Source organism: Entelurus aequoreus, linkage group LG04 (genome assembly GCF_033978785.1).
Source record: "Entelurus aequoreus isolate RoL-2023_Sb linkage group LG04, RoL_Eaeq_v1.1, whole genome shotgun sequence".
Taxonomy (NCBI): Eukaryota; Metazoa; Chordata; class Actinopteri; order Syngnathiformes; family Syngnathidae; genus Entelurus; species Entelurus aequoreus.
In genome coordinates this window covers 12239764-12262263 of record NC_084734.1, presented here as the reverse complement: position 1 = coordinate 12262263, position 22500 = coordinate 12239764, and the positions used below count along the sequence as shown (strand labels likewise).

At 40.1% G+C, this 22500-nt stretch overlaps 1 protein-coding gene across 2 annotated transcripts in view; it reads left to right on the top strand.

Annotated features, from left to right (window-relative positions):
• The first annotated feature begins 1955 nt into the window (after nucleotides 1–1955).
• atg2a (autophagy related 2A) overlaps nucleotides 1956–22500 on the top strand; it is a 75107-nt gene continuing 54562 nt past the window's right edge. Inside the window, exons 1-7 of one of the 2 annotated variants that reach the window (XM_062044237.1) lie at nucleotides 1956–2475; nucleotides 5059–5221; nucleotides 9171–9320; nucleotides 12222–12324; nucleotides 17285–17429; nucleotides 20613–20816; nucleotides 20890–20989. In XM_062044237.1, coding sequence (XP_061900221.1) covers nucleotides 2305–2475; nucleotides 5059–5221; nucleotides 9171–9320; nucleotides 12222–12324; nucleotides 17285–17429; nucleotides 20613–20816; nucleotides 20890–20989 — 1036 coding nt within the window. In that variant the 5' untranslated portion in view covers nucleotides 1956–2304. Of the gene's footprint in view, nucleotides 2521–5058; nucleotides 5222–9170; nucleotides 9321–12221; nucleotides 12325–17284; nucleotides 17430–20612; nucleotides 20817–20889; nucleotides 20990–22500 lie in introns of both variants that reach the window. The other variant, XM_062044236.1, reaches the window with a different exon arrangement.

The window sequence follows — 22500 nt, the reverse complement described above, 5'->3', positions numbered from 1 at the left end:
GACGGAATGTGCTGGGGCCTTGTGATTTCGCCTTGTGTCTACTTTGTCTGCGTGCTGTCGTCTTATCTTCGTTGAGGTCCTTGAAGTCCTTGGCTGTTAGCGGGCTAAAACAAAGATAACATCTGCGGCTGAGGCCACAACTCAGACAAGAAGTTTTGTCCTTGCACAGATAGGAAAAATACAGCTTGAGCACAATAGCTAATAACTATAGCAACTGACCTTAAGCATACTAAAGTTGTGTGATAATATTTTTACATGATTATTCAAACAATTTTGCAAATAATCTAGGAATTAAGAACATTGAACGTTGTGTTTGGAAAAGTGTGTACATCCTTTTGAAAAAAGACACAGTTAGTAAAATTGTGTGTAAGCAAATGGAAATATGATATTTTCATAACATGGTCACTACTGCCTAGTTTCTCTTGTTATATTCTGATTTTAACTGTTATAATTTTATTCTTATTGTTACTTTTTATTTTTATTATTGTTATATTTCCGTTTATACTTCCATTATTTACTTTTTAAATTCTATCTTTATTCTGTACACTGCTGCTGGAATTTTGATTTTTCCTGAGGGAACTCTCCTGAAGGAATCAATAAAGTTCTATCTATCTATCTATAGTCTACAATTGGTACAAGTGTTTAACTAACATGTGTACAAGGATATTTCACATGGCTTTACTGTGTGTATAATTGAACAGTGTTTATGTTGTGTACAACCTGTATTTATAATATGTTGTGCAAAGGAAATTTCATATTTTTAGCAAGCTCATCTTCTATTTGACATTGTTTACAGCAGTGTTTTTCAACCACTGGGTCGGGTGTGCCGTGGGAGATTGTCTAATTTCACCTACTTGGGTTAGAAATATTTTTTGCAAACCAGTAATTGTAGTCTGCAAATTATGTGTTGTTGTGTGTCGGTGCTGTCTAGAGCTTGGCAGAGTAACTGTGAAATACTCTTCCATATCAGTAGGTGGCAGCAGGTAGCTAATTGCTTTGTCAATGTCGGAAACAGCGGGAGGCAGTGTGCAGGTAAAATTATGTCTAATGCTTAAACCAAAAATAAACAAAAGGTGAGTGTCCCTAAGAAAAGGCACGAAGCTTAGGGAAGGCTATGCAGAACGAAACTAAAACTGAACTGGCTACAAAATAAACAAAAACAGAATGCTGGACGACAGCAAAGACTTACTGTGGAGCAAAGACGGTGTCCACAAAGTACATCCGAACATGACATGACAATCAACAATGTCCCCACAAAGAAGGATAAAAACAACTGAAATATTCTTGATTGCTAAAACAAAGTAGATGCGGGAAATATCGCTCAAAAGGAAGACATTAAACTGCTACAGGAAAATACCAAAAAAAGACAAAAAGCCACCAAAATAGGAGCGCAAGACAAGAAGTAAAACACTACACACAGGAAAACAGCAAAAAAGTCCAAATAAGTCAGGGTGTGATGTGACAGGTGGTGACAGTACACCTACTTTGAGACAAGAGCTATAGTGATGCATGCTTGGTTATGCTTTTAAAGTCATATCCAACAATTGCGACAACGACTTTTTACTGTCAACTGAGTTTCGTTTTTTAATGATTTCTGCTGGTGGTGTGCCTCCGCATTTTTTCAACGCAAAAAAATGTGCCTTGGCTCAAAAAAGGTTGAAAAACACTGGTTTATAAGGTTAGGCGCAATAAGTGTTCGACTTCAGTTTAAACCCTTTCGGTCAGCAACATTTTCAATTTTTTAATGTACAACTGTTTGTTTATGTAAAACGGTTTATTTTGTTGACCACTGACCGAAGAAATAATAAACTATAACTTTAACAAACTGTCTATCTATCTACAAATGGTGCCCTTACAAAGATGGCGTCGCGTATTGGGCCACACTTCCGGTTTCCGGGGTCGCGTCACGATGACGCACGACGTAAGACGTAGTGGCCATAGCGTCAGTTGGCGTATGATAACAATAAACAACCCTGGAACAAGAGAAAGACACCAGCCAGCAGGACCTGCCGCTCCGTTTCGACACGAACCAGCCGAAAGTATGGGCCGAGACGGCCACAGACGGCGGCACTAGCGAGCGGGGAAGTTTCGTCGCTCACACGGGGGGAATATATTTGTCCGACTTTTTATGTCCAGCCCGAGAGAAGTGGAGTTAGGGTTGGCCCCTTCCTTAGCCCCCAGCAGCTAACTAACTAGCCGTGGCTCATTCCTGCCTGTAGCCCGCTCTGCCTTCGCCTGTTATGCAGTGTACTGTCGCCGGACTCCTGGTTCTCTTCGCTCCCTCTCCCCGCTCTCGCTGGCCCCATGTCTCGCTGGCTCTTCCCCTGGTCGGGCTCCATCAAGAAGCGGGCCTGTCGGTACCTCCTGCAGCACTACCTCGGCCACTTCTTGCAGGAGCGCCTGAGCCTGGAGCAGCTGGGCTTGGACCTGTACAATGGCAGCGGTGTCATCAAGGACATCAACCTGGATGTGTGGGTGAGTCCTTCTTCTTGTCTGGGCCACCATCACCTGGATGTGTGGGTGAGTCCTTCTTCTTATCAGGGCCACCATGGCGGGGTTAGTGTGTTGTCCAGCCCTGGGCTCTTTCGCAACCGCGCTGCACTGCAACAACAATCTCCTCCAACGTCATCAGCTCGCATTGCTTCTAGGAAACATTCTTCTGGGAAGCCTCTTCACCATACTCGCCAGCCTTGAGACATCAGAATTAGGGAGATATTCTAAAAGCCGGCTGGGGGTGTGTATGTGTGTGTATATATATATATATACAGTGGGGCAAGAAAGTATTTAGTCAGCCACCGATTGTGCAAGTTCTCCCACTTAAAATGATGACAGAGATCTGTAATTTTCATCATAGGTACACTTCAACTGTGAGAGTTAGAATGTGAAAAAAAAATCTAGGAATTCACATTGTAGGAATTTTAAAGAATTTATTTGTAAGTTATGGTGGAAAATAAGTATTTGGTCACTTCAAACAAGGAAGATCTCTGGCTCTCACAGACCTGTAACTTCTTCTTTACTATACTTGTTACCTGTATTAATGGCACCTGTTTGAACTCGTTATCTGTATAAAAGACACCTGTCCGCAGCCTCAAACAGTCAGACTACAAACTCCACTATGGCCAAGACCAAAGAGCTGTCGAAGGACACCAGGAAAATAATTGTAGCCCTGCACCAGGCTGTGAAGAGTGAATCTACAAAAGGCAAGCAGCTTGGTGTGAAAAAACTCAACTGTGGGAGCAGTTATCAGAAAATGGAAGACATACAAGACCACTGATAATCTCCCTCAATCTGGGGCTCCACGCAAGATCTCATCCCGTGGGGTCAAAATGATCATGAGAACGGTGAGCAAAAATCCCAGAACCACACGGGGGGACCTGGTGAATGACCTGCAGAGAGCTGGGACCAAAGTAACAAAGGTTACCATCAGCAACACACTACGTCGACAGGGAATCAAATCCTGCAGTGCCAGACGTGTCCCCCTGCTTAAGCCAGTGCATGTCCAGGCCCGTCTGAAGTTTGCCAGAGAGCACATGGATGATACAGCAGAGGATTGGGAGAATGTCATGTGGTCAGATGAAACCAAAATAGAACTTTTTGGTATAAACTCAACTCGTCGTGTTTGGAGGAAGAAGAATACTGAGTTGCATCCCAAGAACACCATACCTACTGTGAAGCATGGGGGTGGAAACATCATGCTTTGGGGCTGGTTTTCTGCTAAGGGGACAGGACGACTGATCCGTGTTAAGGAAAGAATGAATGGGGCCATGTATCGTGAGATTCTGAGCCAAAACCTCCTTCCATCAGTGAGAGCTTTGAAGATGAAACGTGGCTGGGTCTTCCAGCATGACAATGATCCCAAACACACCGCCCGGGCAACGAAGGAGTGGCTCTGTAAGAAGCATTTGAAAGTCTGTGTTGCTCGGCGACAGCCCCAAAACATCACTGCTTTTGAGAAGATCTGCATGGAGGAATGGGCCAAAATACCAGCTACTGTGTGTGCAAACCTGGTAAAGACCTATAGTAATCGTTTGACCTCTGTTATTGCCAACAAAGGTTATATTACAAAGTATTGAGTTGAATTTTTGTTATTGACCAAATACTTATTTTCCACCATAATTTACAAATAAATTCTTAAAAAAATCCTACAATGTGAATTCCTGGATTTTTTTTCACATTCTGTCTCTCACAGTTGAAGTGTACCTATGATGAAAATTACAGACCTCTGTCATCATTTTAAGTGGGAGAACTTGCACAATCGGTGGCTGACTAAATACTTTTTTGCCCCACTGTATATATATATATATATATATATATATATATATATATATACATATATATATATATATATATATATATATATATATATATATAAGGAGGATAGGGATTATGTTCGTTAAGAAATTGTCGATGCCAATAGCGAATCCTCTTATCGAACAGATTCCTTATCGAATCTCTTATGAAATCCAGATAGGTTGTTGTGTGTGCACTGAGTTCCAAAAGCCATAGATGTTATCTGACTGGGCCGGCACGCTGTTTATGTGGAGGAAAAGCGGACGTGACTGAGGACAGCATGCGGACGTGACTGAGGACAGCATGCAGACGTGACTGAGGACAGCATGCGGACATGACTGAGGACAGCATGCGGACGTGACTGAGGACAGCATGCGGACGTGACTGAGGACAGCATGCGGACGTGACTGAGGACTGAGGACAGCATGCGGACGTGACTGAGCCTCAGTCACGTCCGCATGCTGTCCTCAAAGGGTGAAGGTTTCAGGTGAGAGAGGACACTAAAAGGCACGCCCCCGATATTGTTGTCCGGGTGGAAATCGGGAGAAATTTGTGAGAATGGTTGCCCCGGGAGATTTTCGGAGGGGGGGGGGGGGGGGCACTGAAATTCGGGACTCTCCCGGGAAAATCAGGAGCGTTGGCAAGTATGATAATCACTCTTGTTTATCTGTCCTCCGTCAGCTTTCAATGAGACTTGGCCTCCAGCACATCCCTTTTTTTTGTGTGTAAATGAGTCATTTAATATGTCACAAATAATCTCTTTACTAGGCTGTCAATGAGCTTCTGGAGTCTCTGGGGGCTCCACTGGAGATCGTGGAGGGCTTTGTGAGCAGCATCACAGTGACCATCCCCTGGCAGGCTCTGCTGACTGATCACTGCACTTTAGAAGTGTCGGGTCTCCAGATAACATGCAGGCCCAAGTACCGTACTGGTAAGTTGCCTTTCAAGTCTTCAGTATATTCTAAGGCAGGCCTGGGCAATTATTTTGACTCGGGGGGGCAAATTTAAAGGTAAAATGTGCCTGGGGCCGGTATATCTGTTTTTAGGAACACTAATACAAAACCTCACAATAATGTCTGACAATACGAAGGTCCTGAGTAGTCCTCAGTTCAATCCCGGGCTTGGGATCTTTCTGTGTGGAGTTTGCATGTTCTCCCCGTGACTGCGTGGGTTCCCTCCAGGTACTCCGGCTTCCTCCCACTTTCAAAGACATGCACCTGGGGATAGGTTGATTGGCAACACTAAATTGGCCCTAATGTGTGAATGTGAGTGTGTTTCAGACAACATTCTACGCGCTCAGGAAAGCCATCAACGGGCGGGAGCAGGAGCTTGGCTTTACAGTTAAAGATTAAAGATACCAATGATTGTCACACACACACTAGATGTGGTGAAATTTGTCCTCTGCATTTGACCCATCCCCTTGGGGAGCAGTGGGGAGCAGTGGGCAGCAGCGGCGCCGTGCCCGGGAATCATTTTGGTGACTTAACCCCCAACTCCAACCTGTGTTGCTGAGTGCCAAGCAGGGAGGTTATGGGTCCCATTTTTATTACACCAAGAAGGTCTAGAAGAACCCCTGCTGTAGCCCTGGCAGACCTAGACTACGCAGATGACATCTGCCTGTTGGCTGATCGCGTGGAGCAGGCACAGGAACTCCTGAACAGAGTGGAGGTGGAATGTACCAGGGTTGGCCTCAGACTGAATGCATAGAAGACTGAGGTAATCACCTATAACCTACACATGGACCACCCGCCAATAACAACATCAGATGGCAACGCTCTGCGAGAGGTCAATGAGTTCAAGAACTTGGGTTCCTGGATGAACTCCACAGAACAAGACCTTAAGGTCAGGAAGGCACTAGCGTGGAGGGCCCTGAACGGTATGTCAAGAGTGTGGTGCTCGAATCTCCCCCGACACATAAAGCTGAATCTATTCCACGCCACTGTGGAGTCTGTCCTCCTGTATGGCTGTGAAAGCTGGACCCTGACACCCACCCTGCGGAAGTCCCTAGATGGGTGCTACACCAGAATGATACGAGCTGTTCTGAATGTGGACCAGAACATCCACATCACCAACAAGGACCTGTACGGGCAACTGCAGAGGCTCAGCAAGAAGGTAACAGCTAGGAGGATGAGGCTGGCCGGCCACTGCCACAGACATCGGGAGCTCCCGGCCAGCAGGCTGGTCCTATGGGAACCAACGCAAGGGCATCGATCGCGAGGACGTCCCGCGCTAACGTACGTGGACATCCTGAAGAAAGATGCGGGAGCTGAAAGCTCTACAGGGCTGGCCGGGTGTATGGAGAACCGGAATGATTGGAGACTCCGATGGAAGCTCGTCTGAGGACGACTGAGAGACATCTGTCTTGGCCCTGAGATGAGGTGGCGACTTGTCCAGGGTGTACCCCGCCTGCCACCCGAATGCAGCTGAGATAGGCTCGCGACCCCAAAAGGGACAAGTGGTAGAAAATGGATGGATGGATGAATGCTAAAGACTGCCTTAAAAAACGGAATGGAATTAAAAAATGTTTTACTGAATGAGACACCCAGAATGTACATGTAAATAAAGAATGTGGGATTTACAATATTCACTCTGAACGATAAAACACTGAATATTGACAACATATGGCATATTTTACAATCAAGTGAAAACGCAACAAAAATGCAACAAACAGCGAAATATTAACGCGATGGGTAAAAAAAAAAACCCCACCTACAATCTGATATATCTGATATATAACTAAGCTTTAGAACTTTGTAGTAAAAATCTACTTCCGCGTCTGTCCCCTGACACATAACCCCAATTCTTCGGAGTTTGCACTGGCTCCCTGTTCATTTTAGAATTGATTTTAAATCCTTGCTGTTTGTTTCTAAAGCTTTACATGGACTGGCACCTCAGTATATCTCGGACCTCATCCAAATTTACACTCCTGCACGCGCTCTGAGGTCCGAGAGCCAGCTCAAGCTCGTGGTGCCCAGGACGAGATTTAAAACCAGGGGAGACAGGGCCTTCTCTGTGGTCGGCCCTAAACGCTGGAACACTCTGCCCCTCCATGTTCAAACTGCTTCCACAGTGGAGTGTTTTAAGTCTCGTCTTAAGACCCACTTTTATTCTTTGGCTTTTAACACTATGTGAGTTCTGTGGTCTTCTGTCCTCTGTTGTCCTGTGTGTTTTTTATTAATTTTGATGTCTATTTTAATGTTTTAATTGGTTTTACCCTTTAAAATCGTTTTTAATCATATTTATTTTTTATATTGTCTCTGTATTGGTTTTCTATTCATTTATTCTTTGTTTTTATCAGTCATTGGTGTAGCATAATATTGTTTTTAATATTGTTTTTAACATGGCTGTGCAGCACTTTGGAAAAATTCTTGTTGTGTAAATGTGCTATATAAATAAAGTGGATTGGATTGGATTGACACCCGCATTTCAGGCTGGCCACTCTGGAAACACTCCGTGGAAACGCTCCCCACCCACACTGAGCTGCTGTGACTGAGATTATCATAGTTACTAATTAGATTAACTAGTATACAGTGTTTCCCACACATTCATTTATTTGTGGCGGCCCGCCACAAAATAATTATGTCCGCCACAAATAGATTTTTCGGCTTTTTAAAAAAAAAATTTTTTTGTCCTGTCCAGCTTCTCAGGCAAATCATATAGTTGATGTAAATGCCCATATAGGCTGTTCAGATTTACTTTACAAAAGAGAAGTGTAGGATACTTCTCTTGTTGCCTTATTTGTATTTGACCACTACTGTTTTCTGTTTATTTGTTACTGACTGTGGCAGGACACCTCTGCCTCTGTTTCACTCTATGTTGCTGGTAATCAGCGATTACATGCCAACTGGACAATATTTATCATATTTATTCACACAATTAATCCACAATAAAAAGCCTGCACAGCATAGGAGGTAGGAAATGCTTACTCCCACCCCCTTAGCACACTGGGATTCAGCATTACTCCTCTCTAGTCACTTTATACTTTTTACTGTCTCGTTTTCTTTTACATTGCCTCTTAGAGTGGTCTTAGGCCACATTGTATATTGCATATTGTGTATATTGTGTTGTTTTTGTATATTGTGTGGTTTCTTCTTTTTAAAAAAATGCAAAGCACCTCAGGGAAGCAATCTAAATTTCGTTGGACCTGTACCTGTACATGCACAATGACAATAAAGATCATTCATTCATTCAAATAATATGTTTGTAGTAGTAGGCTAAAGTTAAATTATTTAGTATGCACTAATTAAAGGGGCAGAGCTTTAAGAGACATTTTAGCTTTTATATTTTATAAGATGTATTTTTTGTAATAACCACAATTAATAAATATATTTCAGTGAATAACTTATTGTTCAAATCTGTATATAAATATGTACATAAAGTGTTGTAATTATATTGTAAAATGGATGGATGGATGGATGGACGTTTAAAACAAAACTTATTAATTAGTAAGTATACATTTTTAGAGCCTTTTTAGAGAAAATCATATCATTGTAGTATATTATGCAAATTACTCAATGATGTCATGGTGACCACGCCCATAGCCACGCCCCCACCGCCACAGGTATCTTGGCAGTTTATGGGAAACACTGGTATATCACGCAAAAGCGCAGATTTCAACCATTGAAATACTTTGTATAGTTCAAGACTTTACGGTCATTTGAAAACATCACTGCATATCATAATGGCTGCTAAAGTTTCCATCTTAGAGATCTAAAAAAAATATTTGGTAATGTCCGGCGGGCCAGATTGAAAAGCTTGACTGGCCGCGTGTGGCCCCCGGGCCTTAATTTGCCCAGGTCTGTGCTAAGGTCAACAGCTGTGCGCTACCGTAAAAGACACTGAGCCAGTGTCCACTGCCATGTGGTTTTGTTTGCATGCAGGCGGGGGCTGGGATTCCCAAGGCTGGTCGACCAGCATGACCTCCAGCATGCAGCTGGCTCAGGAGTGCCTGAAAGACCCCCCGGAGGCATCCGAGGAGCCGCCGGCCCCGCTGGAGGGGCTTGAGATGTTTGCACAGACCATTGAGACGGGTGAGTTTCAGGAGCGTCTGTGCACATGTATGGTGTCCAGGGTTGCAAAGGGGTGGAAAGTTTGGTAAATTTCCGGAAACTTTCCGGGAAGTTAAGCTCAGGAAGTTTGGAAATATTGACCATTTTTTTATTATTTAAAGTTGGACACCGTCCATGGGAATTAATGGGAATATATGGGAATTAATGAGAATATATGGGAATTAACGGGGAATTACAATAATTATATATTATTGGGCACTTGTCTACATGCTGCTGCATCTTTGTGGCGTTTTTGACGTAGCTCTTTGCACAGTATTTGCAAATGTACACCGCCTTTCCACCTACATTGGTTGGGGTGAAATGTCTCCACACATCAGATGGTGTACGTGGCATTATTCTGTTTGTATTTATTTATTCTTGTAAAACACTAATGCAATGCCACACACAGATATAAATAGTCAGCTAAACAATTGGAGTGGTCTTTAAAAATATTTTACTGATGGACAAATGAATAGAAATAGGCTAGATGAATAAATGAACACTCAGTCAGCATGCTAAATTAAAACTATAACCTACATTCTTGTATGACAACAGAATGGCTAGCAGAACAGAAGGCAGAGGAAACTACACCTTTTGATTTAGTATTTGCTAGTTGAACTTTACAGATCACAAAAAATTTAAATTTGGATCGCTAACATATTTAGCATAAATGAATGGTATTTAACATAGAGAAAATTAGCATCACGGCTAACGGAGAAATACATTCGCTTCATTATGAGACTGTGGAGGTACATAAACCTAGCTAGCTAGAGATATTGGCCCCAAAATCATTTAACAAGTACAGGAACATCTAGCTAGCTTGAGTGGAAGTCATACCGTAACAAGCAAGTACACCTCTATTAAACTTAAATACCATAGATCAAATATATTTACCCCAGTAATATCATCAACACTTACCTGGCTGGATGAAGTCCTTGGGCTCAAATACCAGTGTGGCCTCAATAGCCCTGCTGTAGTGTGTAGCATGCTGGGAATTATCTGTGCATGTGATGGAAGAATGCACAGTGCAGGGTTGAAATTCTACTGAATTTGCATTCAATCAGGTTGTTTTAGCTAATAATCATGCTGCACGATCTAGTATGTTGCATTCAATGTTTATTCCCATTAATTTCCCATTCATTCCTGTTAATTCCAATGGAAAGTTTCCAACTTTGAATATTCCACCAATGTAGATATCCTCCATTTTTGTTTTGACAACACCACAGACAGACTTCAGTAACGTTTAACGTCCTTATCATTAAAAGTGCTAAACTTCATATAAAGTCTGCTGTAGGGTTGTACGGTATACCGGTACTAGTATAGTACCGCGATACTAATGAATATACCCCCCCTTTTTTTTAACGGGCATGACGGCGCGTCATCGTCACGTCATGACATTGCTGGTTTTACGAGCAGAGGAGCATGTTCGGCAGTGCGCACACACGGAGTACAAGCAGACAGAGTGTGTAGACAGTAAAGGGAGAATGGACGCATTTTGGTGTAAAAAGTAAAGATAAAGGTGAAGTTATAACACTGAAACACCCTCAGGAAGAGGTGCTTTAAGACATGCTAGCTAGCTACTGGCTAACGTCCAGCCGCAGTCGGCAGTGTTTTAGCTACTTCTAAATCACTAATCCTGGCCTCCATGGCGACAAATAAAGTAAGTTTCTTACACGTAGCATTATCACTGGAGGACGAGGAATAGCTAAACATGCTTCACTACACACCGTAGGAGGATACTATAGTTCACCGGCGTCACAATGTAAACAACGCCACGGGTGGATCTACACCTGACATCCACTGTAATGATACCAAGTACAGGAGCGTATCTAGTTGATACTACTATGATTACATCAATATTTTTTAGCATCACCAAATCTTTTTTCTTTAAAAAAAAATTTATATTATGCTTATAAACTCAGGAAATACGTCCCTGGACACATGAGGACTTTGAATATGACCAATGTATGATCCATACCCAAATTTGTGATATCATCCAAAACTAATGTAAAGTGTCAAACAAGAGAAAAATAAGTAAATTATTACATTTTAACAGAAGTGAAGATAGAACATGTTGAAACAGAAAACAAGCACATATTAACAGTAAATGAACAAGTAGATTAATAATTCATTTTTACAGTTTGTCTTTTATAATGTAGACAAAATAATAGGTAGATAAATGACACAATATGTTACTGCATACATCAGCAGACTAATTAGGAGTCTTTGTTTGTTTACTTACTACTAAAAGACAAGTTGTCTAGTATGTTCACTATTTTATTTAAGGACTAAATTGCAATAATAAACATATGTTTCATGTACACTAAGATTTTTTGGTAAAATAAAGACAATAATGATATTTTTGTGGTCCCCTTTATTTAGAAAAGTATCGAATATTTTGGTACCGGTACCAAAATATTGGTATGGGGACAACCCTAGTCTGCCCTTCTTAAATCCACTGTTTTCCTTTTCCTAGTATCGATAAAATCAATCGATTCCCTTTTAAAATGACCTTGGATCAATACCTATCTTTCGAAAGGCAAACTTGCCCAGCACAGATGGATGTGAAGTGAATTATATTTATATAGCGCTTTTCTCTAGTGACTCAAAGCGCTTTTACATAGTGAAACCCAATATCTAAGTTACATTTAAACCAGTGTGGGTGGACACTGGGAGCAGGTGGGTAAAGTGTCTTGCCCAAGGACACAACGGCAGTGACTAGGATGGCGGAAGCGGGGCTCGAACCTGGAACCCTCAAGTTGCTGGCACGGCCGCTCTACCAACCGAGCTATACCGCCCCGTAGAATATAAATCTACATATTGATTAATGATTCCACCCCTTGTATTTACACTACTGTTCATCTTGTGTGTGTGTGTGTGCAGTCCTTCGTCGAATAAAAGTCACCCTCCTGGACACGATAGTCCGCATCGAGCACCAACCCCCGGACCTGGAAACAGGCGTTGCCTTAGAGGTGCACATCAAACGGTAAGATCCAAACAACAGCACATATCTTCATTTTCCATGATGATGAGGCACTTTTAGAAAACCTGCCCGGCGTTTTGAATGTTGTTCATAACAACATTGGCTTGTCAGTTTAATGCAGTTCTTCTCAAATAGTGGGGTGGGCCCCCTGCTGTGCGCGCGTGTGACCCCCGAGAACATGCTTTATCAGAATTGTGCTTCGAAAAAAGTGCTCATTGGAGCAATTAATCCTGACTTCCTCATTTTGATAAAAAAAAAAAAAGATCAGCACAAAGTTATTTTTCTTTTTTTTTTGGTTGAAAGTGTTTTATATATTGCGCTCCTGAGTTAACACTGCTGATCAATTTGAATTCATTGAGTTAATTTATAAAATTTTTCTGTATCTAATAGTTTTTTTTTTCAGATCTATTGATGCACCTTAAATCTTTTTTGTTACAGAATAAAAAACAATGTTAATAAAGTTATTTTTGGTTTTCTTCAATGTTAAAGATATGATGTTATGCAGAGTTGTGCTTATAAAAACTGTAAAGACAAATTATACCATTTATAGTCGCGGGGAAGAGTTTTCAGAAAATAATAGACAAGCCAAGGTTTAATGTGACTTCAGGTCGTAAACTCTTTGAATGAATAGAATAGAATAGAATAGAGTTTTATCTGTCATTATTGCAGTGAACAGGCTCAAAGAACAACACAATTGGAGCAGATCCCCTAAGGTGCATACACAATAATTTAGTAATATAAATATTAAAAAGAAGATATATATATATATATATATATATATATATATATATATATATATATATATATATATATATATATATATATATATATATATATATATATATATATATATATATATATATATATATATATATATATATATACACTACCGTTCAAAAGTTTGGGGTCACCCAAACAATTTTGTGGAATAGCCTTCATTTCTAAGAACAAGAATAGACTGTCGCGTTTCAGATGAAAGTTCTCTTTTTCTGGCCATTTTGAGTGTTTAATTGACCCCACAAATGTGATGCTCCAGAAACTCAATCTGCTCAAAGGAAGGTCAGTTTTGTAGCTTCTGTAACGAGCTAAACTGTTTTCAGATGTGTGAACATGATTGCACAAGGGTTTTCTAATCATCAATTAGCCTTCTGAGCCAATGAGCAAACACATTGTACCATTAGAACACTGGAGTGATAGTTGCTGGAAATGGGCCTCTATACACCTATGTAGATATTGCACCAAAAACCAGACATTTGCAGCTAGAATAGTCATTTACCACATTAGCAATGTATAGAGTGTACTTCTTTAAAGTTAAGACTAGTTTAAAGTTATCTTCATTGAAAAATAAGGACATTTTAATGTGACCCCAAACTTTTGAACGGTAGTGTATATATATATATATATATATATATATATATATATATATATATATATATATATATATATATATATATATATATATATATATATATATATATATATATACATATATATATCACATTGAAATGTCCTTATTTTTTAAGGAAAAGCACTGTACTTTTCAATGAAGATAACTTTAAACTAGTCTTAACTTTAAAGAAATACACTCTATACATTGCTAATGTGGTAAATGACTATTCTAGCTGCAAATGTCTGGTATTGGTGCAATATCTACATAGGTGTATAGAGGCCCATTTCCAGCAACTATCACTCCAGTGATCTAAGGATACAATGTGTTTGCTCATTGGCTCAGAAGGCTAATTGATGATTAGAAAACCCTTGTGCAATCATGTTCACACATCTGAAAACAGTTTAGCTCGTTACAGAAGCTACAAAACTGACCTTCCTTTGAGCAGATTGAGTTTCTGGAGCATCACATTTGTGGGGTCAAACACTCAAAATGGCCAGAAAAAGAGAACTTTCATCTGAAACTCGACAGTCTATTCTTGTTCTTAGAAATTAAGGCTATTCCACAAAATTGTTTGGGTGACCCCAAACTTTTGAACGGTAGTGTATATACGTATATATATACACTACCGTTCAAAAGTTTGGGGTCACATTAAAATGTCCTTATTTTTCAATGAAGATAACTTTAAACTAGTCTTAACTTTAAAGAAATACACTCTATACATTGCTAATGTGGTAAATGACTATTCTAGCTGCAAATGTCTGGTTTTTGGTGCAATATCTACATTGGTGTATAGAGGCTCATTTCCAGCAACTATCACTACAGTGTTCTAATGGTATAATGTGTTTGCTCATTGGCTCAGAAGGCTAATTGATGATTAGAAAACCCTTGTGCAATCATGTTCACACATCTGAAAACAGTTTAGCTCGTTACAGAAGCTACAAAACTGACCTTCCTTTGAGCAGATTGAGTTTCTGGAGCATCACATTTGTGGGGTCAATTAAATGCTCAAAATGGCCAGAAAAAGAGAACTTTCATCTGAAACGCGACAGTCTATTCTTGTTCTTAGAAATGAAGGCTATTCCACAAAATTGTTTGGGTGACCCCAAACTCTTTAAACGGTAGTGTATATATCTCCACACACATGCATATATCCATACATATGCATATACTGTAAATACATATACACATATAACATTATTGCACATTATAGTCAGAAAAATAAAAAGACATGACACATGAGGACATGACGGACACATGGTGCTCACTCAGGCCTGTTTAATGCTACTATGGCTCTTGGGTAAAAACTGTTTTTTAGTCTATTTGTGCCCGCTTTTAGCACCCTGTGGCGTCTGCCCAAGGGTAGCAGTTCTAGGTGGCAGTGCCCGGGGTGGAATGGGTCTTTCAGGATGCTCTGTGCTTTCCTGAGCGTTGAATGCTGTCACTACAGAAGCAGTCCCAATCAGGATGTGAAACAATTTAAGAAATAAACTGAACGATGAAGCTGAAACAGTCATATCTTCGTCTTTATGTATCCAGTTTTGTAGCCGCCGCCTATTGTTTGCTTTTCGTCTCAGCATGCAATGTTTAATGAGGGCTGTTTCAACAGTCCAACATCCGCCCCTGTGTCACTAACCAGGGACGTAAAGTAGACATTTGAAGACAGTGCTTTGTCTGTTCCGCGCATAAGATGTGGTCAATATGTTCTTTGGCAAAGTTTTTATTGACTGGCATGCACACACAGCAGTGTTTCCCACACATTCGTTTATTTGTGGCGGCCCGCCACGAAATAATTACGTCCGCCACAAAAAAAAAAAAAAAATTAAAACTTTTTTTTTTTAAATTAATTTATTTTTGTTTGAGTTTCTGGAGCATCACATTTGTGGGGTCAAACGCTCAAAATGGAACTCGACAGTCTATTCTTGTTCTTAGAAATGAAGGCTATTCCACAAAATTGTTTGGGTGACCCCAAACTTTTGAACGGTAGTGTATGTATATATCCTGCTGTCCTGTCCAGCTTTTCATGCAAATCATATAGTTGATGTAGATGCCCATATGGGCTGTTCAGATGTACTCTACAAAAGAGAAGTGTAGGATACTTCTCTTGTTGCCCTATTTGTATTTGACCACTACTGTTTTGTGTTTATTTGTTACTGACTGTGGCAGGACACCTCTGCCTCTGTTTCACTTTATGTTGCTGGTAAATAATATGGTTGTAGTAGTAGGCTAAAGTTAAATTATTTAGTATGCACTAATTAAAGGGGCAGAGCTTTAAGAGACATTTTAGCTTTTATATTTTATAAGATATATTTTTTTGTAAGAACCACAATTAATTAATATATTTCAGTGAATAACTTATTGTTCAAATCTGTATATAAATATGTACATAAAGTGTTGTAATTATATTGTAAAATGGATGGATGGATGGATGGACGTTTAAAACAAAACTGTTATTATTAATTAGTAAGTATACATTTTTTGAGCCTTTTTAGAGAAAATCATATCGTTGTAGTAAATTATGCAAATTAATCGATGATGTCATGGTGACCACGCCCATAGCCACGCCCCCACCGCCACAGGTATCTTGGCAGTTTATGGGAAACACTGCACAGGTAATATAGCAAGTGCATCTATTGGAAAAACTACTGCATTACAACACAATATGGGTTGTAAGAAGAGACAGTGAGGTCGATTAATCTATTTTTCTCATGAACATCTTAAATGTCATTAAAGTGTCATCTTCGATGGCTTTTTTAATTATATTTATTTTTTAACTCTGTTGAACTGTTGTTTGTCTTGTCATTTTGACCCCAAGCTCTTTAGGCTCATGGTGTGTATTCAGGGTCAGCCACTAGAGGGTGCTATCATTAAAGTCTCCTGCTTGTAACTGTCAGGTTCAAACACTGATGACATCTATTAAACAGACAAGAAGCAAGGAATCATGCAGAGACAGAGTTACATTTTGCTCAATGAGGAGACGTTTTGGGCTGTACTCTAGTTACAGAAACAACCTACGCTCTGAAGTCCAGCCCACATGCTCCTCTATTTATTTGGGAGGTCCCTGGTTACATCACTGAGGCTGCTGCTGAAGGAAGGGGGGTAATTTCAGCAGCCCCAGTTAGACACAATATATGACTATTAATGAAATGCAAATGTGCTGACACTCGAGATATCGCCCTGTCTCTGCTCTGTCTGCGTCACGGCACTCGATGTTCGACCTTGGCAGTCAGCAGGACACAAACACTGATACGAGACGACTCGCTTTGCACAGATAGAAAAGTACAACTTCAGCACAATTGATGATAACTATAGCAACGGCCTTTAAGCATAAGAGTTGTGTGATAACTTACACATAATTATTCTAACAGTAACCCTGATGAACATAAACAGAGTTGACTATTGAACACACAGCTGAGGTTTTGCCAGGTCACCAATTATGAGGACTGCTTTAGGATACACATTGATTGTTGTGTGCACAATTCACCTATTGTAAAATGTTCTCTACGTTTACAGCTGTACAAACTGCATCTCGAGGTTTCTTAACATCTCAATGCTTACTGTAATGATGTTCTCTAGGCTAGAGTACTTTGATGAGGCGGTGCGGGACCCGGCCAGCCAGACTACCGTGCCTGTGGACATCCATCAGCCGCCCGCCTTCCTGCACAAGATCCTGCATCTCAGCGCTGTCCGGCTTCTCTATGACAGCATAGGCGTGGCACAGGTGACATCAACCTTCCTCATGTCAAAAGAACATCATATATGTATGACATAACACAATCTATCATCTTATAACAATATTGTTGTTTGTTCTTGTTTAAAACTACACATACTAGATGAGCAACTACATAATCATCGTTGTAGGGCTGGGCGATATGGCCTTTTATTAATATCTTGATATTTTTAGGCCATGTCACGATACACCATATATATCTCCATATTTTGCCTTAGCCTTGAATGAACACTTGATGCATATAATCACAGCAGTATGATGATTCTATGTGTCTACATGAAAACATTCTTCTTCATACTGCATTAATATATGCTCATTTTAAACTTTCATGCAGAGAGGGAAATCACAACTAAGTCAGTTGACCAAAAGTGTATTTATTAAACAGTTATTAAGCAGTGGCACAAACATTCATGTCATTTCCAAAACAGAAAGTGCAAGATTGTCAGAGACATTTTAAAACAAGCTATGAGTGCACTTTTGTGCATGATGTCACTAAGATGACATATCAAAACAACACTAAATTAAAGTGCACTTTTTTTACAGAACGCCACTTACAATAGTTTAAAACAAATAAAGTGCACTTGTGTGCATGATGTCACACAAGATATTTCAATAAGTCAAATAAAAATGAGCTGCATAATAGGAAATCCAATATGTATGTCCTTCGCTATGTGGTAGGTTCCTGCGGACGTTATCTCCTTCTGTTGTTGACTATTTTTTTTCTTATGGTGTTGATGTGGAAATGGTTGCTTGGGCATTTTGTGGGAGTGGCACCAAACGGAGATGTTGACATGCAGAGTTTCAAGAACTCTTCATTCTCTAGAGGGTGACTTTTCAAATGATGCTACAAATTAGCAGTAATGCTACTTTTGTAGCAACGCTTTTGCCGCATGCTTGACATATTACGGTTGTCTGTTCAACATTTTCCCGCTTGAAGCCAAACCACCGCCAGATGATAAACCCCCTGCTGTTTTTCTTGGGAATTAATTCTTCTTCCTTCATTTGTTACCAGATTCGCACCTTCTTTCTCTCGTATTACCACTCGCACCACTCCGCTAGCATCACAGCTAACGTTACCCATGCCGCTACCTCTCTGCTCGGCGAGGGCGTATGACGTTGCATGTCTAACAGTATGTGACGTATGTAAGAAGGTGCGCTTGTTTTACGTCTCTGTGAGAAGGAGAGACAAGAAACGCCTGTAGTGTAATGCCCGCAGCTAAAAGCAACTGCGTGAGAACGTATACTCCAATATCACCATATAGTCATTTTCTATATCGCACAGAGACAAACCCGCGATATATCGAGTATATTCCATGTATCGCCCAGCCCTACATCATTGACATTAGGGGGGACAATTGCTTCTCATGATTATGAAAATATAATTGTCGGGAAAAAAACAATTAATGGTCTGCGCATTGTACATGCAAATTCCAGAGGTTGTGACGGTCAAACAGATTACTCAACAAAAAAGTAAGGCACATGATTTCCGCCCTTACCTAACCGCAGATGGAGTCACATAATTGGCCAATAAAAAGGAATCTGCTGTTGAATGCAGAATATCAGAGAAATTGACATAAATGTAAGTGAAATGTTGTCATTGTAAGGAGAAGGAACATGAAATATAAAATAATATACCCCCCAAATTGCCTTGGTCTAAACTAAATAATGTGGAGACGGTCACTTAAAACAGCGACTAAACTACAAAGCTAGAGCTAACAAGAAGAACCGATAAACCCACAGCACATCTCATCTGCTTGTGTTGTTGTGAACGACATCATGGATGGAAGATGAACGTACAAACTGGCGGCAGCCGCAACTCGCTCTCTTTTTTTTGTTTCCTCAAGCGAGTCGCCTCTTTACTCGTCAAGCTCAGAACAGCACAGCAGACTTCCACTTTTTCACAATAATAGCGCGGTACGCCACATCCGGTCTGACTGCGCTAACAAAATAAAGGTTTCAAAAAAATTCCTTACGCAATTATAATGTACTTACAGCAATTATTGATACATTTGCAAAATTATTAAGCTTTGACCTTAAAAGGCTTAGTGGCCACATGCGTTGACAGCACCTTTTAGCTCTTATTTCCAAAATTGTGTACATTACTGAATTGGGGTCTTATGGCCGCTTATGTGGACACTTATACTGCCATCTGGTGGTGTCAGAAGAGTATAAAATACAATGGAATTTGGAGAAAAAAAGTGTACAAATAAGAATTAGCATGTCACTACACATGAAGTACACATTTGTGTACTTATGGACTAAGTACATCATATAAAAAGATGATTCTTAGTTTTTATTTTAATTAGGGTCCAATAAGCCCAAATAGCAAAGAGAAATAAAAAAAGCATGTAAACAAACAGCTTGGGCCTTAAGAGGTTAAATACTAGTCGAAATTTTCCAAAGATGTATTTCAGCAATAAATGTGAGGATTTTTGCAATATAATTAAACATTTTATTGGACACAAAAAGCATACACTCTGTAGTAATATGGTATGGTGGCAAAATAAGTGTAAAAGATAAACCAACGGAATTAAAAACAAAACGTTATTTCTGTAACGCTATTGTTATTTAGACTTAGACTTAGACAAACTTTAATGATCCACACGGGAAATTGTTCCACACAGTAGCTCAGTTACAAATGATGGAAAGTGTAAGGTTGGAAAGGACAATGCAGGTATAAAATAGAGTAAATATAGCAATATGAAATATAACGTATATATGTAATATTTACATAGTATATGTACAGTTTATGATATATACTGATATATTATGTTTATATCATATATACAATATATAACAATGAGCATGTACAATATTACAGTATATGTAACAGCTGCAACATAAAATAGAGAGTAGATCCAGCAGAAAATAGACATTATAAACAAAGAGAAGTAGCTAACATAGAAGGGGTCAGGTAATAGACAGATATCATCTATTGCTGTATGGCCAGTGAGTTATTTACTATTATGACTATTATTATTTTACTTGTTGTGGTTTATTTGTTACTAATTTACATTTGTTTTTTAAAACCATATTTAAAGTTTGGTGGTACAATAAATACTAATGTTTAAATAACTGCGATTACAATATCAATCAAAATAATTGTGATTATTATTGTTGCCGTAATCGTCCAGCCCTTGTTGACATAGATGCCTGCTCTTTTTCCTATTGAAGGGAGTTCCTGAGCAGGAAAAAAAGGAGTCAGATGCTGCCAGCGAAGACGATGAGGAGGAAAGCGACAATGAGGATCAGCAGGATCGTGACAAGGCGAAGCCCCTGGAGGTCCCAGTGTCTCAGCCGCTGCTCATTGGAAGCTGCTCCGGTTTCATCGAGACCACGGTGAAGATCAAGCAAAATGACATGCTTCCCGGACCAAAGGTTTGTTTATTTTTCCTACAATGTGTGAGGAGATTGTCATTAACTTCTTTCACGTCTGCTGTGTGGTGAGCAGTTGGAGTTGGATGGGAAGGTGGGCTGTGTCCACCTGTTGCTCTCTCCAGCTCAAATAACCCACCTGACCGACCTGATGGCAGCTCTTTGCATAGAAACAGGTATGGGCGACTACATTTTGGGTGTTTGGTGCAATACTGAGCCATATTTGGCATATCCCTGTGACCCTCTAGAGCAGGGGTGGGCAATTAATTTTTACCAGGGGCCGCATGAGCAACCCGAGCACTGCTGGGGGGCCACATCGACAATATTTCAATTAAATTTTGCTCAATATTATTTTGGAAATATACCGTAAGATAAATAATAATAATTAATAGTAATAATAATACTTTCATTTAACCTAACTTAACTTTATACCAAAAGCACTGCTTTTGTAAATCATTTGTACCCCTTTCAGAGATCACATTTAGTTCCCCTTAAACATCCTCATATTGCACAATGAAATGTAAGCATAGGATGAAGTGTGCATTCCTGTAACTTTCTCTAGTAACAGCATTCCATGATTAATATAAATAAATTAACATTAATAATAAATGACAGTAAAATAAGCACACGTATGACTGAGGAGTCATAGTGTAACTTTGTGTGGTGTTTGAGTTATCCGACTTTTTGTGTGGCCATAAACGCACCAGTGGTTTAGTGGTATGCGTGTTGGTGACAGATGACAAGTTGGTTTTGGCCTGGTTTGTACGGCAGAAAATGACTAGTTTTTCGAGATAGGAGTGTTTTACTCATGTTTTTGGTGTGGTTATGGTCGAATATAAAGAGTTTTGCTCAATAAAGTGATCGATATAATTCCTGGCCTCGAAGCATCTCGATAGACGTTACAATAATTGAACGGTGTTCAATTGAACGGTGTTGACAAACACCGTTAGAGCCGCTTGTTGTCACTGTCACTCAAAGTTGCATTGCAAAATTACACAGAATAAATGTGTTTATTTTGTTTAGAATTCAGATGGGATTTGATTTGGTGCGCGGCATATATTTGCTGTGCGCAGAGGATGCTTGAGCAGTGCGCAATTGCGCAGGCGCGCACCTTAGAGGGAACGTTGCTTGGCAGTCCATGTCTTGTTGAAAACACGCCATTCGTCATCAACTTTTCTCTTTTTAGCGTCTCGGGTGTAAATCGTGCATCACTTGTCGCTGTGCACCTTCACTCACAGGTTACACACGGACATAAATAACACTTTTCAAAATAAAAGCAGCACAGTTGTATTGCGCACACGACATAGATGTTTTTTCAAATTTATTTTGTAATTTGTGATTGCAGCTGTTCACATTCACTCACAATCACGCACGCACATACGTCCACACGGAAGTAATACAAATAACGCTTTAAAAAACTTTTTTAAATTTATTTTGTAATTTATGATTGGCCTCACGCGGGCCGGACAGGGACGCACAAATGGCCGGTGTGGCCCGCGGGCCGCAGAATGTCCAGGTCTGCTCTAGAGCCTAAGTGTCAAAGTCAAGATCGGGATGATATTTGATTAGTATTAGAAGCGGCCCGCAGGCCAAAGCCGCCCGCTACTGTTTTGCACGCACCAATACTCCATTCCCCACAATGCAACGGTAGCCAGCAAACTCACTGCAGCGCCGCAAGTGGGCCTCG